At 39.3% G+C, this 19,179-nt stretch overlaps 1 protein-coding gene across 2 annotated transcripts in view; it reads left to right on the forward strand.

The window, feature by feature from the left end:
- Positions 1–19,179, forward strand: part of elp2 (elongator acetyltransferase complex subunit 2) — a 35,606-nt gene that overhangs the window by 13,905 nt on the left and 2,522 nt on the right. Inside the window, exons 11-21 of one of the 2 annotated variants that reach the window (XM_017455126.3) lie at positions 5,110–5,241; positions 6,257–6,427; positions 7,614–7,805; positions 8,148–8,217; positions 8,321–8,419; positions 11,006–11,063; positions 12,034–12,106; positions 14,663–14,855; positions 16,645–16,766; positions 17,684–17,823; positions 19,031–19,144. In XM_017455126.3, coding sequence (XP_017310615.1) covers positions 5,110–5,241; positions 6,257–6,427; positions 7,614–7,805; positions 8,148–8,217; positions 8,321–8,419; positions 11,006–11,063; positions 12,034–12,106; positions 14,663–14,855; positions 16,645–16,766; positions 17,684–17,823; positions 19,031–19,144 — 1,364 coding nt within the window. The remainder of the gene's footprint in view (positions 1–5,109; positions 5,242–6,256; positions 6,428–7,613; positions 7,806–8,147; positions 8,218–8,320; positions 8,420–11,005; positions 11,064–12,033; positions 12,107–14,662; positions 14,856–16,644; positions 16,767–17,683; positions 17,824–19,030; positions 19,145–19,179) is intronic. The other variant, XM_047150602.2, reaches the window with a different exon arrangement.

Here is a 19,179-nt window from a genome sequence, read left to right on the forward strand (position 1 = left end):
CACCAAAGCTTTTTTTTTTACTTCCCATTATTGGCTTGTCACTCTTCATTTGTTTAGAAATTTCTTTTGGTGGATTTAAGAAGAAATCCAACAATTTTTCAATTTTCCAATAACGTTATGTTTACATTTTGTGTACTATTGTGCTACTTACTGGTCACCGAACTAAACCTCCACTGAAATATCTACTTCACCGGGTAGAGTTATGTACTCTGAAACCAATATGCACAGATTTAGCCAGGTTCCAGATTGTCCTGGGTTCAGAATGTTGCTGTGCCGTGACGTGCTGCACTGTTTGATGGAAGAGCGCCATGGTCTCACATGCTTGCATCACTGCATACACGGGAACACATCCTGTGTGCCTTTTATTCGTCATGATTAAGAGCATATTACATGAACTAGTTTATCAATCACAGCCTCCAGCTAAAAGTGGGTGTCTGTTCTCACATCCTTCCTTCCGCCAATGAGACATTTCCACAGTTTCACACACAGCTGGACTGCTTAAAGACTGAGATTACGTTACACCTGTCTCCTTAAGCAGTGTCTCCTGACAAATGGCTGTAATTACGAAAATGGTTTAAGAGCATTCAGATTTAATAATGATAAAAAAAATCTTCTAAGTAAGGCTAGGGAATGTAATAAGATATCTATGTTATGATATGCCATCATGATCCACTTTTCTTAGTATCATTATAATCGTCAAGACACATTTACGCATTAAATGCCCAGTTAGTTACTAGTTAGGACTATTTTGTCAGTTGTTTCAGTTTCATTAACTTTTCATCAAGAGAAATGTTAATGAAGTGGGTTCAGTGGTGGCTTAGTGGTTAAGGTGCTGGGTTACTGATCGGAAGGTTGGGAGTTCAAGCCCTGGCGCTGCCACTGTTGGGCCCTTGAGCAAGGCCCTTAACCCTCTTTGCTCCAGGGGTGCAGTATCATGGCAGACCCTGCATGCTGGAGTATGTTAAGAAAAGAATTTCACTGTGCTGTAATGTATACGTGTCCAATAAAGACTCATCATCCTCTCTCTCTCTCTCTCTCTCTCTCTCTCTATATATATATATATATATATATATATATATATACAATTTAATTATGGCACCGCCAGCTCTCATGTTTATTTTATCTAGACCTGAGCCTCGCCACTACCTGAGAGTATAGGATTGACCAGGAAATGCCCAGCAATCATTGTGGCTAATTAACACATTTAAAAATCAGAGCATCCTCCATAATTATTATCCTAATTGAACAAATTTAGTGGAGAGCTGGCTAGCAGTGGGGTGGCCAGACGGGCTGCTGAGTAAAGTAGGTCCTGCTAATAAGTCATTCTGGCAGTCAGTGCTGTGGTACGGTCTGGCAGGAACATACTGAGGACATGTCACTGCTGAACCCTTAGCTGCATGCTAATTTATTATTAATGCAGATGGATCAGAACAGAGAGATGATCAGAGGCTGGTAAAGCGCTATAATGGCACTACAATGCAGAAATGAACTCAACTAAGTCTAGTTGTTAACCTGGCTAATCGATCGCGCATAGGGGATCATCTTAAGCACACTGATCTACCAGTAACACCATATGGCTTTTTAAATGCCAGTTAAGTGGCACTTATTATGATGATGATTATGAGCACAGATTAAATTTAAACATATTCCACTTTAATTTCTTTTCAAACTGTGTAGCTTTCTTGTGCCCTGTGGTGTGTGTTTGGAAGTGTGTTATGTGATGCAGATCCACATTGTTGTTGTTTTCTCTATAAACAAGAGTGATTACACAGTGTGCTTGCAGGCTTGGTGTAATATATGCAAGGCAAAGTGGACAGAATTCAAAATCACTCTGGTTAATGTTGTGTTTCTCCAAAGTGGCTTGCAGAGGTCCTTGTCACTCAAAGTGAAAGACACACTTTAGTTTCATAATTGATTTGACCTTGTCTCCAGATAGACCGTGGAAATGTATGAGTTAGAAAGTCAAAACGTCCACTACAAATATTTTGAGACTTTTTGAATATTGGGCTTTTTTTTTTTTTTTTTTTGCACCATTCTGTGTAAACTCTATAGATTGGGGTGTGTGTGTGTGTGTGTGTGTGTGTGTGTGGTAAAAAAAAATAAAAAAAATCTCAGGAGATCATCAGTTTCTGAAAGACTCAAACCAACCTATCTAGCACCAACAACCGTGCCATGGTCAAAGTCACTGATCTCAACTTTTTTCCTGATTCTGATGTTTGATCTGAACAGTAACTGAAGCTCTTGACCTTCATCTGCATGATTTTATGCTTTGTGATGAAGTCACATGATTGGCTGATTGAATAATTGCGTGAATGTACAGGTGTTCCTATTAAAGTTGCCAGTGAGACTGTGTAGGATTACTATGAAATATCGACACCGTTCCATGTACTAAAAAAAAAGAATGAAAAACCCTTTATAGAGCCCTTTCTCTTATAATGGAAGATTAAGGATGGGTGATGAATTGTCAATATTTTTTTTTTTTTTTTTTTTTTTAAAGGCAACTATTATATACAGGGTGTCCCAAAAGTCTCCATCTATAAAGAAGGGGAATATGTTTGTCATCGGTCAGGCCACAACACTTCCAGTCTTTTTGAATTTGTTAATAAGTTTGGCAACAGTGTCGTGTGTGATGTGCAACTAAGTATGAAACCCTTGGAAGACATTTTGTTAAAAAGTGTTAATTTCTTCTATATATGGAGACTTTTGGGACACTCTGTAGTGTACCCAAATATTGGCCACTCCAGTAGATGACCTGTGATTTATGCCCTTAATTAAACAGTATTTTACGTTCTACTATATTTAATTATTTTTATGTCACATTTGAGAACATTGATGAGCAACATTCAGTACGTTTACATGGACAACACTATTCCGATGTTAACCCGATTAAGACAATACTCTGATTAATAAACTAGCGTGTAAACAGCGATTCTGATGACCTTAATCTGACTAAAGTCATACTCGAAGAAAACACAAATCGAATTAAGATGTGTGGAGTATTCCTGTTTTAGTCGCATTATCGACGTGTATTACAGACATGTACACACCTTAATCACATTATTAACGTCGTGTGAGTTTTCATCACATTTTGCGACAGGACACGTACACACGGCAGAGCTCAACCGTTTTACGGCAAACCAGCGGGCACGGCTGCGTCCCAAATCACGTACTTACCCACGTACCTACCTAGTAGGTGAAATGCATGTATCTCGGCTACTATATAGTAGGTAAGTACGCAGTTTGGGACGCAGCCCACGGCTTCAAGCAGTCGTCTATTTGCACGTATAGCATGACAAATAATTAACTGCACTTAAAGCTTTCTTAAAATTAAAAATGAAACACCCAAAACTGTATACGGTACCATAACGAAGACGAACTGTATGCTGATGCGTGAAATTCTGGAGGGACGTCGGACGGCGTGGCGCGGGGACGTAATGACGTGCCGTTAATCGCTCTATGTTCTATAACATGTAAAACAGAAACGGAATATTCTAAAATCAACTCATGTAAACACCTTAATCACAATATTGTCTTATTCAGAATAACATCAGTAATTAGATTATTACTGTCCATATAAACGTACTGACTGGTAATCATAAGCTAATTCGTAACTATTTTATTTTTATTATTCATCTAACACCCAAATACAGCCACTACGGTACCACAGCACTGTACGTCCGTATGCTGCTAGAACAGCATTACCATTGACCATAACAAACTTTTTTGTTTTTTTCTCATAACTAGAAAAGGCTGTAGGTTTAGTGGTTGAATTCTGGCCTACTGAAGGTCGTGAATTTAAATCCCAGCACCACCAAGCTACCACTGTTGACCTCTTGAGCAAGGCTCTTAACCTTCATCTGCTCAGATCAATTGTAAGCCACTTTGCATAAAAGCGTCTATCAAATGAGTAAATGTAAATGTAGAACAGTCCTGTGACATAGACAAGGTCAAAAGCCGGTATATTTAAACACCTACAGACTGAATATACTCGGAGCATTAAATGCGGCATTAAATAACTCCCAGAAGAAACCACAATTTTGCAGAATCTCACTCGATTATGTAACTTGTCTTTTATCCCTGCTTCTCCTAACTGGAATTATTCCTAAATGCAAATCTCAGCCTGTCTGCATTAATGGAGCCATGTTAACCTTGATGCCATGATTACAACTAATTATATATATATTTTTTTATATGATTTTAGTGCTGCTTTGCAACACGCCTTGCTTCCTCCATTAATCTGAGGTATTAAGTGTGTTAGACACAGGACAGATAGAGGACACACTGTTCTTTTTGTTTTACAGTACAATACTGCCGAGTGATATTTATAGTCTTGCTTAGTCAAAGGACATTAGCCTATATTCTAATTTACTGAGCAGACTCTTTTCTAACCACACTTCTTGGTTTGAGTTCTCCATTAGTTTTAATGTGACATGGTGCATAGTGACAGTTCACAATTACAATAACAGATTTTTTTCCCCCCCTTACATCCTTAATAGCACCGCCTTTGCCTAATTTGTGCTTTGGCCTGTCGGTTTGATTTATTTGGAATCCTGATTGTGCACTTTGTAATCTTCTTTGATAATAGATGGCTTAACTAAGATGGAGCACAGCTGTAGATGTCTGCTCTGATTGGCCGAGGTCCACGGCTGGTAAATAGTGGCCTCTGTAACCAGCGGATTCACGAGGGGCAGCGAGATTCATTCACCGTGTGCACTCTGCCATTTATTGGCAAACAGAATGCACTGTGGAAAGGCTTTCTGCCTCCTTAATTGGCCACAGATGGGAATAAATTGGCAGAATCTTGAGATGATTTTCTGTGATGGAGTTTTGAGAGAAGCTTGTTTTTTTTTTTTCTTGGTGTGAATGCTCTGTAAGACTCGTGCTTGTAAGACACCTCCTGACATGATGGAGGCCTCTAGGATTTGACTGTTTATTGACTTTCTGGTCAGTCAAGGAAAAAGGGCCTCTATGGGACTGGCATTCTGCCTGTTAGAGATATGAGTTACAACCAAAACAGAATGTTCAGGCTTTCCAAAAATAACACGACATCTTTTGTGAGAGTTGCGGGCCTTTTAAAGCCCACCACCTGTTGTTTGGCCATGTCTCCAGGTGCGTGTTGGAGAGGTTGGAGGAAACACACTAGGCTTCTTTGGCTGTCAGTTCGGTCCTGATGGCTCCAAGATTCTGGCTCATGCCTTCCATGGTGCGCTGCACCTCTGGCAAAGAGACCCGAGCCAGCAGGTGAGTCCCAAATCTCATCCATTACTCCTAAATCTCCATTAAGAGGGCATTATTCTAGCGGAGTTCAGTTCACTTGATTTTGTTTTCTAAGAGAGCCAGTACACCTGGTGCAGCATTTATTCCGTGTGAATCAATTCTTGCAGCATGACCATTTTCCATGTGGTTTGTTTAGGCAGGTGAGAACACAATATGAATGGCTGGTAATTATTATTGTTTTTTATTATTATTATTATTTATTAATTATTTTTTTTACTGGCCACTTAGAATTTCTACCAGCCACCTCACAAAAACAGAAACTAACAATGTTGTTTTAAATGATATTTTTATAAACAAAGTTATTTTTTTAAGTGTAAAACACTCAACTATTCAATCATACAGAACACATCGATCATTTCCCTTTACATCCAATACCTTCAGTCCCACCTTTCCCTGCTTTCTGTTATCTTCCATTTTCCATTAAAATATCTCCTCTTTTTAACGTGCTAATAACTGTTTTTACGAGCCGTTAGGTGGGAGTTCTTTTATGAACGCCAAAGACAATTAGCCAATTTCACACTTCCGGGTTTTTGCTTTTTCTTTGCTTCCGCTTTCAAAGTAACTTTTAATGTTTGTACAGCCAATGCTAATCACGAACACTGAGGGAGCAACGAGTACAACTAAATTATGCAAGTAATATATTATTTTTGTAAGCCGTACTTGTGCGAGAAATGTACCTGCCAAATTCACATGCTATTGACAACAATTCGCTCGCATTTAGTGGCGGCGGGTGCTAATTTCATACCCTGATGATTATCATTATTGATATAATTAATTTAGTGCCAGCACTGTGTTCTCCTCTTTTGCTTTTTGTTCGTTTAATTGTCAGCAGTGTGAAACTAAACTAAACGGTAAACAAACTAAAAATTGCTCTTGTTCAGACATTGGTAAACGGACCAATTTGTGAAAGCGTCAAGATGTTAAATAGAAAATAGTTGAACGGTGGAGTTAAATGGTGTGTTTGAGTCTGAGGGGGTAGTGTTGTGTGTACTGTGTGCAGAGAGAATGGAGTTCCGCAGTGGTGGTGTCTGGCCACTTTAATGCAGTGCAGGACTTGAGTTGGGATCCAGAGGGAGAATTTCTCCTCAGCGTGGGCTCAGACCAGACTACCAGAGTCTTCGCACCATGGAGAAGAAAAGACTGCTCACAGGTTTCAGAACTTATATATTTCAGTGCAAATTTACAAAATTGTGGGCACCTGACCATCATACCCATATGAGGTTCTTCCCCAAACTGTTGCAGCAATGTTGGAAGCACAAAATTGTCTAGAATGTGTTTGTATGCTGTAGAATGACAATTTCCCTTCACTGGAACTAAGGGGCTCAAACCTTTTCCAGCATGACAATGCCCCTGTGCAAAAAATGAGGTCCATGAAGACATGGTTTGCCAAGTTTGGAGTGAAAGAACTTGAGTGTCCTGCACAGAGCCCTGCCCTCAACCTCACTGAACAACTTTGGGATGAACTGGAACACTGACTCCACCCCAAACCTGCTCGCCCGACATCAGTGTCTGACCTCACTAATGCTCTTGTGATTGATGAGCAAATCCACACTGCCAAGCTCCAGAATCTAGCGGAAGCCTTCTCAGAAGAGTGGAAGTTATAACAACAAAGGGTAGGACTAAATCTGGAATGGGATGTTCAAAAAGCACATATGGGTGTGTTAGTCAGGTGTCCACATACTTTTGGCAAGTATAGTGTATCACTGTTAGAACTATGCTCTGGTTAGTACCAAAGATCTGGACAAAGTGGGGAATTTTAAGGAATACCCCTTATGTTTCAATATAATTGCTATAAACCGTGTGTGTGGACATGCTTTTTAAAGAGTTTTCCTGCACTGATGGAGGGGGTAAAAGTATATGGGCAGATTTTACATTTAATCAGTAAACATAAACAAACACATGTTGTGATAATTTATGTCTGAATATAATTTTCTGTGATATAGCAGATATTGTTAATATTTATAATATTTACATACTCTAATTGGAATCACATAATCAGATGTTAAAATCTTCTACTGAAGCTTTACATTTGTAACAGAGTACATTTGTATTCCGTGTTAAATAATTTATTATTGTAGAAGTTTGATAAAAAGTTATAAAATTTATCCACTTGGTTTTTCACATTTTTTGAAGGCACTTTTTTTAATTGATGGAATTCAACAATTGCCCTTAGACTCAGATCATACAAGGAAAGTATATGCTACAGATATAGTAAATGGAGATTTGGTTGAAAAAAAAAAAAAAAGAAGTTTCGTTTAATATACAGTAACACAATTTGGAATCACAGGCTCACATTTAATAGCATGCCTTCCTGACACCACTTGGGCTGTATGCAGGTCACCTGGCACGAGATCTCCAGGCCTCAGATCCACGGCTATGACATGCAGTGCCTGGCCATGGTGGGCCGATACCAGTTCGTGTCTGGAGCAGATGAAAAAGTGCTGCGTGTGTTCAAGGCTCCGCGTAACTTTGTGGAGAACTTTGCCAACATAGTGGGCACTTCTTTGGAGAAACTTTTGGCTTCACAAGTACGTCTTCAAAATTTGCTGTTCTCAGAAGTCTAGTTATGTCACATGGATCCTCTGAGTTAATTACACTTTCTACTATGAATCCTCCTTTAATATAGAGCATTCTGGTGATCATTATTTTCTACTGTCCTCTTTAAATACTGTGAAGCTTCTGTAATGTTTTTATTTCATTTTCTATTCAGTAATAAAGATCAGTGCAGTGTATTTACATTATAACGGGGTGTTCTAGACTAGTTTAGTTTAGGACAACGGATGAATGAAAAGTGCTTGTAAATGATAAACATTTTCATCAACAGTTTATTGATCTGTAAAAGCAGCTGTGAAAATTTCCCCTTATTTCAGGATTGTAAAGGTCTTCCAGAAGGAGCCAGCACACCCGCACTCGGGCTCTCTAATAAGGCTGTGTTTCAAGGTACATGCTTGTTATATTTATTGGTTCTGTTGTGTTGAGCCTGTGAGAGACTGATTACTACAGTATTGCTTTAGTAAGACTTGTGTTCTTCTTTGATTGACAGGTGATCTTACGATGCAGAGCACCCAGGAGGAAGGGAAAGATTTCAACAGCGTGTCTGACCAGTACAAGGAGTCTTACTTTCATCCTCTTAGTCTAACAGGTATGTAGTATTATACACCTATTGGACTGAATACATGCTTCATACAGATATTATAAGGCTTGAAATGTGTTCCTATTTTTTTATTTTATTTATTTGTTTAAATATTAGAGTGCATTTTTTTTTTTTTCCCCTCTCAGCTGCACAAAATAACATTTGGTAGAATACAAGAGTATTTTGTAGTTTTATTATTTTTATCATCTAGCTAATTTTTCCTTGTGCATTGAATTGGACATGCTGTCAAATTACACTCTAATACGATTAGTGTTTGCATACGTTAAATAAAAGATTTTGACTTCCGTTCTTTGTAGTCCTCAATGAACGAATGCTCTTGCCATAGACTTGCTCGCAGTTCTTAATGACTAAAATGGCAATGATCAAATCTGTGCTCCTTGATATAGTGTACCCGAATGTAGTGTTGTGAAAAAATATCTGAATTTGAAGTACTGAAATTGAAATGGATTGTGCTAGCAAAAATTTGAGATAGTTATGGAAAAAAAAATTCCACACTAGTCAGACAAATGTATATAAAATATACTCAGCAGAAAAAGAAACGTCCCCTTTTCAGGACACCTGTATTTTAAAGATAATTTTGTAAAATCCAAATAAGCTTTACAGATCTTTATTGGAGAGGGTTTAAACGATGTTTTTCTTGCTTGTTCAATGAGCCATAAACAATTACTGCACATGCTCCTGTGGAACAGTCCTGTAGACACGAACAGTTTACAGGCGGTAGGCAAATAAGCTTACAGTTATAATAACTTAGGACACTAAAGAGACCTTTCTACTGACTCTGAAAAACACCAGAAGAAAGATGTATAGGGTTCCTGCTCACCTGCGTGAACATGCCATAGACCTGCTGCAGGGGGGCATGAGGACTGCAGATGTGTTCAAAGCAATAAACTACAATGTCTGTAATGTAAGACTCCTGAGACTGTGTGTGTGTATATATATGTATGTGTATATATACACACACACACGCATATACTGTGTGTGTGTATATTTTGCTTGTATTTTCTCATTTGTAAGTTGCTTTGGATAAAAGCGTCTGCTAAATGAATAAATGTAAATATGATGTTATATTATATCATATAATAATGACAAGTAACTTGATATATATACAGAGAAAGCAAGATTTTTGGGAATATGTAGCATGGCACCTTTGTCAAATGAGCGGTGCATAAAGCCTTCATCAAAGTTGCTAGGTTTCACAAAATGTGGTAATTCATTGAAATCAACATATTACCGCTCCGCTTTGACGTTTTTATTACTGCATATTTTATCCAAAAAACGAATGATGTGAACGAAAACGTCACTTCTGTCTCTTGTGTCTCACCTTAAGTGACTGTTCTTTAGTATCACAAAGAATCTTCATCAGCATTGCTGTGCAACTCTATTCCTCCTGGAGGTGGAGCTAATTTATGGGCTGAAAAAATGAAGCAATAGTCTGAAATTAAGAACCTTGTCAGATCTGTTGCATGGAGTATTGCAAATTATAGGTCTAGAAACACTTTTGAACATTGGAAACGTCACTTGTAATGATTACGATAATGATTTGGTCAGTTGTTAAATTCCCCTAAGCTCCTGTGAAAGGTAATTAAAGACAGTAGCTTCTGGCCCTGGTGCATTACAGAAATAGATGCACTAGATGTATGAGGCCATCACATCTTCTGCTTTGTACCATAGAGGCCTAAGGACCTGTTCCTGAACGAGACAGTGATGGCCAGCGTTTGTGACGAGACATTATTAGGAACTGCCTTCCTGTGCTCATATATAACCATAGCATGAATCAGAGAGAGACAGCTGTAGACAGCTGTTATTACTGGAACAGACAATGTGAGGAGGGACTGCGTGCATGTTTGCACGTGTGTAGAGTTAACGGCAGGAGGAGGGGTTTATGCATTTATCGCTCCAGGCAAACAGGCAGAGTGATTGAAAAAGCTGCTTAATCTGAAATTGTAATTAGAAAGAAGGCTTATATAATTGCAGAGTTAAAATATTGATGACTCTGGGCTACAGGGAGCGCAATGAGGCAGACCTTGAGTTGTTAACAGAATAATGCGACTCCCTTTCACTCGCACCCCCCCAAAGCCCCTCTCTCTTGCACACTCATAGGCACACACACACACACACACACACACACACACACACACACACACTATCTGTCTCTCCTTCTGGAGAGGCAAAGAAGGGAATAATTAGAGGAAAATGACAAACCAGGGCCGAAAAATGAAATATGGATGGTGAGTAGCTTTCAACTCCATTTGGAGTCAAATTGGGCACGTGTTACATTCATACCCATGACTGAACGACGAGAGGCGTTTCTAGACTTGCATTAAGGAAAGTAAAATTCATTTTGCCCGCTAATCTTAAAATTAACAGCCGTTGAAAATCGCACCGAAAGCTTTCATTGTTGAAAATAGCGTTGAGGTAATTGCAGAGGGATTATTTAGATGTTAAATAGATGAGTCTGGTGAAAAATGGAAGGAAAAAGTATCCGTGTCTCGGAGTGTTGGACTCATTTCTCACACTTTGTATGTGTGCGTGTGTGTCTGTGTGTTTGTCTGTGTGTTGTGATCATTATAAAAGAACCCCCTCCGGAGGATCACCTTCTCCAGAACACGCTGTGGCCTGAGGTCCAGAAGCTGTGAGTCTCATTTATTCTCATTTGTGAACTCTTTAACACTACTGACATGGCAGGAGCAGGCAGCAATATGCTGTGCAACATTACTGATTCAACATCAGCCTGCGCAACTCCTAATAATGCAATGTAGAAGTCATTTAGAAATCATGACTTGTGAGTCCAGACACAGTACCTTCTCTCTGCGTCTGCTGCGACATTAGGGAATACAAATTTCGCTCTCTCTTAATGAAGGCTCCTGTTTCGCTCTCTATTTTTCTCTGTGTGAAAATGAATGCAGTTTACAGAGTTATTGGCTTACTGCAGTTCTGAAAGTCTAAAGTTTTACTCTTATGTCCCATAAGGCTTGTGTCCCAACATAATTGCTGTCATTTGTTATCTGAGCTTATTCTCTTGTTTTACTTGTTTGAGTACATAGCTGTTACTTGGAGGAGGAATACATATCATGTTGTTGGAGTCTTTGCAGGGGGGGACTGTTGTAAATCTCATTTTGAGCCGATTACTAGGCTCGTATCAACACAATACATTCATGTGTAGTCGGAATATATATGGTGTATCACGTATACGGTGGAATGGAATTAGAAGCGCTCTGTTTCCGGTTCATTAGCTCTACTGCGCATTTCGAGATGTGGTTTATTCCACTGGTAAATTGAAACACTCAGGCTATACTGTTCTAAGTTACATACTCAATATTTAGTAGCTTTAGGCTTGTATTTTCATTTTCCTCGGCTATTTACCCAGCGTCCGAAACGACTACACAGCTGGTGTTATAGCTGGGGTAGCACATGACTGTTTGCACGCACTCACAGCCATGCCACGGCTCATAAACGAGCTTCTAGCTTCAAATGCCATTCTGACGATCATGAAGCCACCTCTGTGCTGAGGTCTAGTTTGTACAGAAGTAGCAGAATACTCATTAAGATTTCCTACATCTCTCACCCTGTCTCTCTCTCTCTCTTTCTCTTTCTCTCTTTAGGTATGGTCATGGTTTTGAGATGTTCTGTCTGGCATCAGACTCTGCAGGAACAGTGGTCGCCTCAGCGTGTAAGGTAGTGTCACACTACAGTCAGATGATTAGCTTTACAATATTTCCTCTGTCTAAACTATTGTTCTCATCCAGGGCTATTCAGCTATTAGTGTTTCTGTAGTACAGTGCTTGAATTGCTGAAAATTGTAAGATTATTAGTTTGATTGACAGATCCAGAAATCCCACTGAGTTTTTCCTTGGCTTCCTCTGATTTAATTTATGTCCTGAATGTATATATTTCCGTTAATCTGCTTTGCGACATTGTCCATTGCAAAAAGTACTATACAAATAAAATGTCATTGAATGCAGAAAAAAAGCTATTTGTCCTGTTGGTCTGTGGCTACATTAGCAGCATTAGGTGTAATAGTATATAATGGTGTAAACCAGTTAAGCCCAGTCTAAATGAAATACCTGTCTCATCCTTTTTAACAATCTGTTCAATTGGAGAATAATCACCATGTAAACTTTTAATGTGATTATCTTCACGATCAGAGTATATTCTGTGAATGTGTATGAAGGTGCCTATTTGTGGCATAAAGTTGTCTTGTGAAGAAACAAAGGTATATTTCAGAATTAAAAAAATAATAGTGATGTTGGATAGGGTTTGGATGAGCAACATGTCAAAGTAGAATGGTGCTCTACACGACTGCTTCGTCCTGATGTCTGTAAAATCCAGGGTTTACACCAGCCGTGTCAGGACAAGGTGAGGTGTTTTTGACATAAACCTATGGCAGCAGTTGCAAGGTTAAAACGTTTTCGGGTCATACAGACAGTAGTAGACATTGACGTACTGCACAAATGCTATTAATACACAAGCATAGGTTTTAGCCAGAGCACATCTAATTTGTGGACAAAAAAGGCAAGTCATCACATTTTAGGATGGTTTTGAAAACAGTTTGTAACTAGCTGTGTTGTTTTTTGTGGTCAAGTCACGCATTTCAAGTGCTACCAGAAAAACCATGGCTACTGACAAATTTGTGGTAGAATACCCACTTGCAACCAGCATATTGAGTGATGAGTGGCCTGAATGCAGGGTAAAACACGTTAATAGACATTTTTGAAGATGCTTTGCTGAGACTGACATGATTTAAAAAGCAGAAAGCTGCGTGATGATGCAGCAGGTCGTGTTACTGCCTCACAGCTCCATTGTCCCTCATTTAATCCTGACCCTGGGTTGCTGTCTGTGAGGAGTTTCTGTGCATGTTCTCCCCATGTCCGTGTGGGTTTCCTCCCACCTCCCAAAAACATGCCCGTAGGTGGATTGGCAACACTACATTACGCCTAGGTTGAAATGAGTGTGTGCACGGTGCCCTGTAATGGACTTGCGTCCCATCCTGAGTGTACTCCCGCATCACACCCACTGATGCCGGGATAGACTCCATGTTAAAGCAGATTCTAAAGATGAAGAAAGTATAAATGAATGATTAACGTATATGCACATTATGTGCATTAAATGAAGAATTTGGAACAGTGTGGTCCCTGAAACAATGCGGCTTTATTATAGTTTTTCTAGGAGGAGAAATTGGATTCCTGACAAGGGAGGATCGTGTCAGGTGTACAGATTTAAGGTTTTACTATTCCAAATTCTGTTAAATATTGTCCTACATTTCCCTGTCAGGTGACACACCGTGTCCCAGCCAGTGGACACGCCATCTACTTTTAGATGCAGTAATGAGTTACTTCTTTAAGAACTGCCACAGCGATACTAGTACGGCTGTGATTCATTGCATAGTAAATCATTGTGTATTCGTATAGCACAGAAGGAGACAGCGATGTACGATTGATAAGTCTTTAACTCTTTGACCATGCTGATTAGCAAGTGACGACAGAGCAATGGTGTGTAAGTGGTTAAGGCTGCTGATCAAGCTGCCACTGTTGGGGCCTGGAGCAAGACTATTAACCCTCAACTGATAAACTATAGACTTTCTCAAGCAACAGCCGAATATAAATGTATGCAAGTGATAGTCCACATTACTGTTACATTACTAGTCGACACAGCCATGTTAAAGGTATAATCAGTGTTCTGGTGAAGTATATATGAACCTGGCTAGTGTTCAGACTCTAAGTACAGCCTCTCCATTCAGTTCCTCCAAAGACATGTCCTTAGAAGCTTGTCTCCGACTGTAATCTGGAAACGGGGGTCAGGTGGCTAGAGCTTTGGTAGTTCTGAGTGCTGTTTGTTCCTGTACTCCACAGGATCCTAACCCTGGTCCGTGTGTACCCCCTGTCCTACACATTTTAGTGTTTTCCCACACACCTGTTTAAACTAATCTGATACTTAACAGTGAGTGAGTTCAATCAGAGGACAGAACAAGATGCATTTCATGAAGAGAGTTGGGAACCTGTACCGTATGGACAACATCTACAGGTTCTCCTGCATCTCCATGGCTTACTAGGACGTAGGATGTCTGTGCAGTTAGGGTCATGCTTGAAAAGGTCTGGTTCTTTCCTACGTCAAGGGAACATTGGATCCTTTTATGACCTTCACCCCCTTCCTTATGACTTTTGTGACTTCTTCAGTCGCTTCTCTTGTAAAATGGTGGAAGACTACTGAAATGTGTCTGCTTTTTGTGTACAGGCATCTAAAGCGGGGCATGCTGCTATCCTGTTGTGGAGCACATCCACCTGGAAACAGCTACAAGCGCTTCCATACCACAGTCTGACCGTCACTCAGATGGCCTTCTCCCCAGACTCACGCTTGCTCCTCGCTGTGTCCCGGGACCGCACCTGGTCATTGTGGAGACGTGAGGACTGTGGACCCGATGCTTCAGGTAAAGAAGGTTCTTCCATGTGCGTTCACTGAGTTAGGCCAGTTTTACAAACATGAAGTCAGTTTATACGATCATTCAGTCCATATACACCATGAATTTCAAATTCCAAGAAAAATTTGCATCCGAATTTTAATTGCTTATACTACGTACTTTCCTGTGCAGCACACACACATCTATCATATTCATCTTGTTCTCAAGCAAGAAGAATTCACAGCTAAGTTGAATTTTAAATGGATTTGGAGTCACTGTATTCAGGCCCTCAAGTGATGATGAACAAATATTAATATAGATTGAATATAGATAATATAGATATATAATGAATGCATTCAGTGATATTTTTTCTTAGAGTCTGTCTAGGATGTTGAGATTGCACAAATGAACACAAAATCTCCGCACTATTCGGAGGAGCTTGCAGTTTGTCAAAATGACCGCAGAGGTTCTGCAGATTTGGGCCAAGATACATCATGTGACGTCATCACAACGCTCATTCAGCCAAAGCCATCTTCTATTCACGTGCGCCGAACAGGAGTACAGCTAAAAGGTCTCATTTACCAACAAACACCACTGCGAAAGGCCGTGCAAAACTATGAATTTCACCAATACAATTAGTTTTCCTCAAAAAAAGCACAAAAAACTCACAAATTTTGCAAAAAGCCATGGCGAAATCAAGTATTTATGACTGCAATAATCACAATATATGGACTGGCTAGCTAAACAACAATATAAAGAACACAACCATCATGTCTGGTCTGTGTGTGTCTGTCTCTCTGTCTTTCTTTCTATTACCTGATCTGTGTTCAGTATTTTGTTGTCTAATATGTAGGTTTTGTTCTCCAGCCATCACGAGTCTTCTAGCTAAACAGTTTCTGAATAATTCTACAAATCAGTTTACTATCATCCAGCAGCTTTCCAGTGTTTTAGAGAAGCACTACCTGTTGAACAAGTCGCAAAGGTTTTTTTTTTTACTTTTAGGGCAACATACTCGTACTTTATATTTAATTAGTAAATTTAGTACATCACTTTCTTTTCCAATTACAGATGTGTGTTACGCTACTAAAAATATCAAAGGGAATCTTCATATTCAGGTCAATATTCATATTCAAATTCTCTTTAAAAGCTGCTCCAAGCCTTCCTCCTGTGCCGCCTTTCAGCATGTCTGCCTAAATCACCACTGACAGTAGTTAAGCAGGCGAGCGTCCGTTTCCTTTGCCTATTTGCCTGTGTGTCGGATGAAGCTTAAGACGGAGGGAGACCGCAGTCTGTTCTGGTTGAGGCTGGTATTACTCACAGCTTTCATACCATGGATGGAGGGAGGATAACCTGCGTCAATGCTGATGAGGCAGAGGCTCAGCATCAGCAGTGGAGAAACGCTCCCTCAATCCCTCCATTCGTTTCACTTCATCTCGCTTTGTATTTCTCGCTAATGAGCGGAGACTTACCAGTCGAAGGGCAGACAGTCGTGGCTGTCCCGGCTAAAAATGAACTGTGAGTGTACAGTATATGCATATGTGTGTGAGGATGTGGTATCCCTTCGGTTCCTGGCAGCCCTGAGTTAGTGTTGCCGGGGCGTGACGACCTGGCTGAGACGAACACTCTGGCCAGGAGTGTCAGCACACACTGACATTAAAGCAGAGCACAAACAACCTCTCAGGGGTGACACGACAGAGCTCACTAGCATACCAACAATAGTTCTACCTGTGGAGAGCACAACAAACAGTCACCTAGGATCCATCTATAAAGGAATGACTGTTGAGAAATTATGATGCAGTGATGCTCTTTGTGTTTTCAGAGCCCAGATTCTCACTCTACACACACACCACTAAGGACTCAGCAGTGCACGCACGCATCATTTGGTCATGTGATTGGAGCCTGGATAATAAGTACTTTGTGACAGCTAGTCGGGATAAGAAGGTGAGCTACAGTTGCGCAATGTATTGTTTGTTAATCAATATCATATAAATAATATAAAGAAGCATGTGAGATACAGGTGAGTGCTCTAACACCTCGTAATTTACTGGTCTTTTATGAGCATTCTGATCATCTCTGAGCTTCCGGTTTAGTTTTCCACCAGTGTCTTTCAGCATGTATGGCACTAGCATAGGGAGAGATAATGATATCATATTCATGTTTGAGTCTATTGCACAATAGGATTCTCTGAGAATATCAGATCATTATTTCAAATCCAGCGTTCGCTTTACCAAGTATCTGATTGGGATGTTCATTTCTCTGTTTGACCTTCAGAAAATTATTGAAAAATATAAAAAATATTGTGGAATTAATTTTTTTTTTAAATTATATATTATTGCTGGTGGTGGTGGTGGTGGTGTGTGTGTGTGTGTGTGTGTGTGTGTGTGTGTGTGTTTTTATCATTTTGTGTTTTGTTTTATTTTATGTAATTTTATTCTGTTATGCTATGATTTCGTTTTTTAAATTTTGTTTTCATTTATTAATATTTTATTTATATTTCATTTTTGTATTTAGCTTATATTTCATTGTATTTTTGCTGATATAAGGGAATGATCAAACTGATGAACTTGTAATGCTCTATGGTTAAAGTTTGTCTTGTGTTATTTTGATCATGCCAATATGTTTTATTTTATTTGACTTTATTAATATTTTATTTTATATTTCATTTCATTTGTGCTAAAAAAAAAATTAACGCAAGCCAAACTTTAACCATGGAGCATCACAGGTTCATCAGTTTATTCTAATACATGGGAAATCATATCCTCAATAAAATCCATCTTTTTGCCCATGCAGCTGTATAACAGGCTGTGTGTTTTTCTTTAAACGTGCCATTTTATCTACATGCTTGCTTGTGGTGGTAGGTGATCATGTGGGGTCACCGTGGCTCTGGAGTTCCAGTTGGCATGAATGACAGTGCCGTTATTCCCTGTTCATCTGTTCTGGATGTGGGGGATTCAGCTACTGCTGTGGCTGTCTGCCCTTTCCTTCTCTCTGACCAGAGGTAGAACACTGCATTAGCTATAATTCACTAACAGAAGATACTTTATACTGCACCAAAGCAGATGTTCTACCCCACTGTGCGACAAACACTGCAGGGTTTTAATTTTGTAAGTAATGCAGATATAAACACACTACTATATTTAGCCATATTTGAAGTTTTAATTATGATTTTTAAACAAGCAAACAAACAAGAAATTTGCTGTAGTATTTTAGAAAATGGGTAGCGCTTAACCTAAGGGAACTGTTCATAAGGTTATATTACACATAAAAGTAGACCCTTTATGGCAACTGACATATACCTATGTACATTATTATAAAGGCTTAATTCAGCAGGCATCGCCTGTACTAAATTCTGGATTTATCCATTTTGATGTTGTTGATGTTACACCTTATTCAACTGACAGATTACTGTGGACATTAAGGTTGTGCTATTGACATTTTGCGTACTTGGCTACGTTACATAAAACTGTATATCTCAGCTTATTCTAGTATGTCAAAGTCACATAATGGTGACGTTGTCTAGGTATCCAAGTGATGTTAATTGGACAATTGAACAAATGTGAATACTTTCACTACTTCTTGCAGTTACATGACAGTTATGTATATTTCTCTGAGCCTAATATTGTGGCAGCCATCATGTTGTAACTGAGATATTTCTACTGTATAAAGTAGAAATATCAAAATATCTGGTCACGTTCAAAAGAGAAAAGGGGAAAAAAAACTACATTTAAAAATTCGGGTTTAGTGAAAGACTCTAACACTCTGATTATCTAAAAGCAGACTCTATATATTGTTTTAATGTACACGTAATTTAACATAATAGAGTAAGATTGATGAAATATCTAATCATTGTTCGCGTCATCATTGCATCATGCCTCATGGCTAAAATAATTAGTTTTTTTTTCTGTTTTGTTTTGGTTGGTAATTTAAAAAAAAAAAAAAAAAACCTCATTCAAACATTACACCTTTGTCCACTGCCATCTCTACTTTGAAAGCTACTGCGTATGTGCAGTGTGGGTAATTTGACGGCATGTGTTGTTGTGGGACATATCCAAAAACGTGATCAAAGCATGACCTTCAGTGTGTGAGGAAAGCACAGTGCTAACACACTCGCAGTTCAGACATTTTAAGCAGAATAACTGTTTTTCTTTATTTACCTAACAAGGACTTTGCAGATTTTGCTCACTGTTTCATTCCTCTGTGTGTAGCTACCTCATAGCGGTGGGTCTGGAGAGTGGACAGATCGTTCTGTATAAATGGAGGAAAGTGGACGATCTGTCTTCAGGATCAGACTGGAGCAGGTGTGCTGAAAGCGATGTCTCGTATCCTTCCTTTTGCGATGTGCTCAGGACCCAAA

Source organism: Ictalurus punctatus, chromosome 24 (assembly GCF_001660625.3).
Source record: "Ictalurus punctatus breed USDA103 chromosome 24, Coco_2.0, whole genome shotgun sequence".
NCBI lineage: Eukaryota > Metazoa > Chordata > Actinopteri > Siluriformes > Ictaluridae > Ictalurus > Ictalurus punctatus.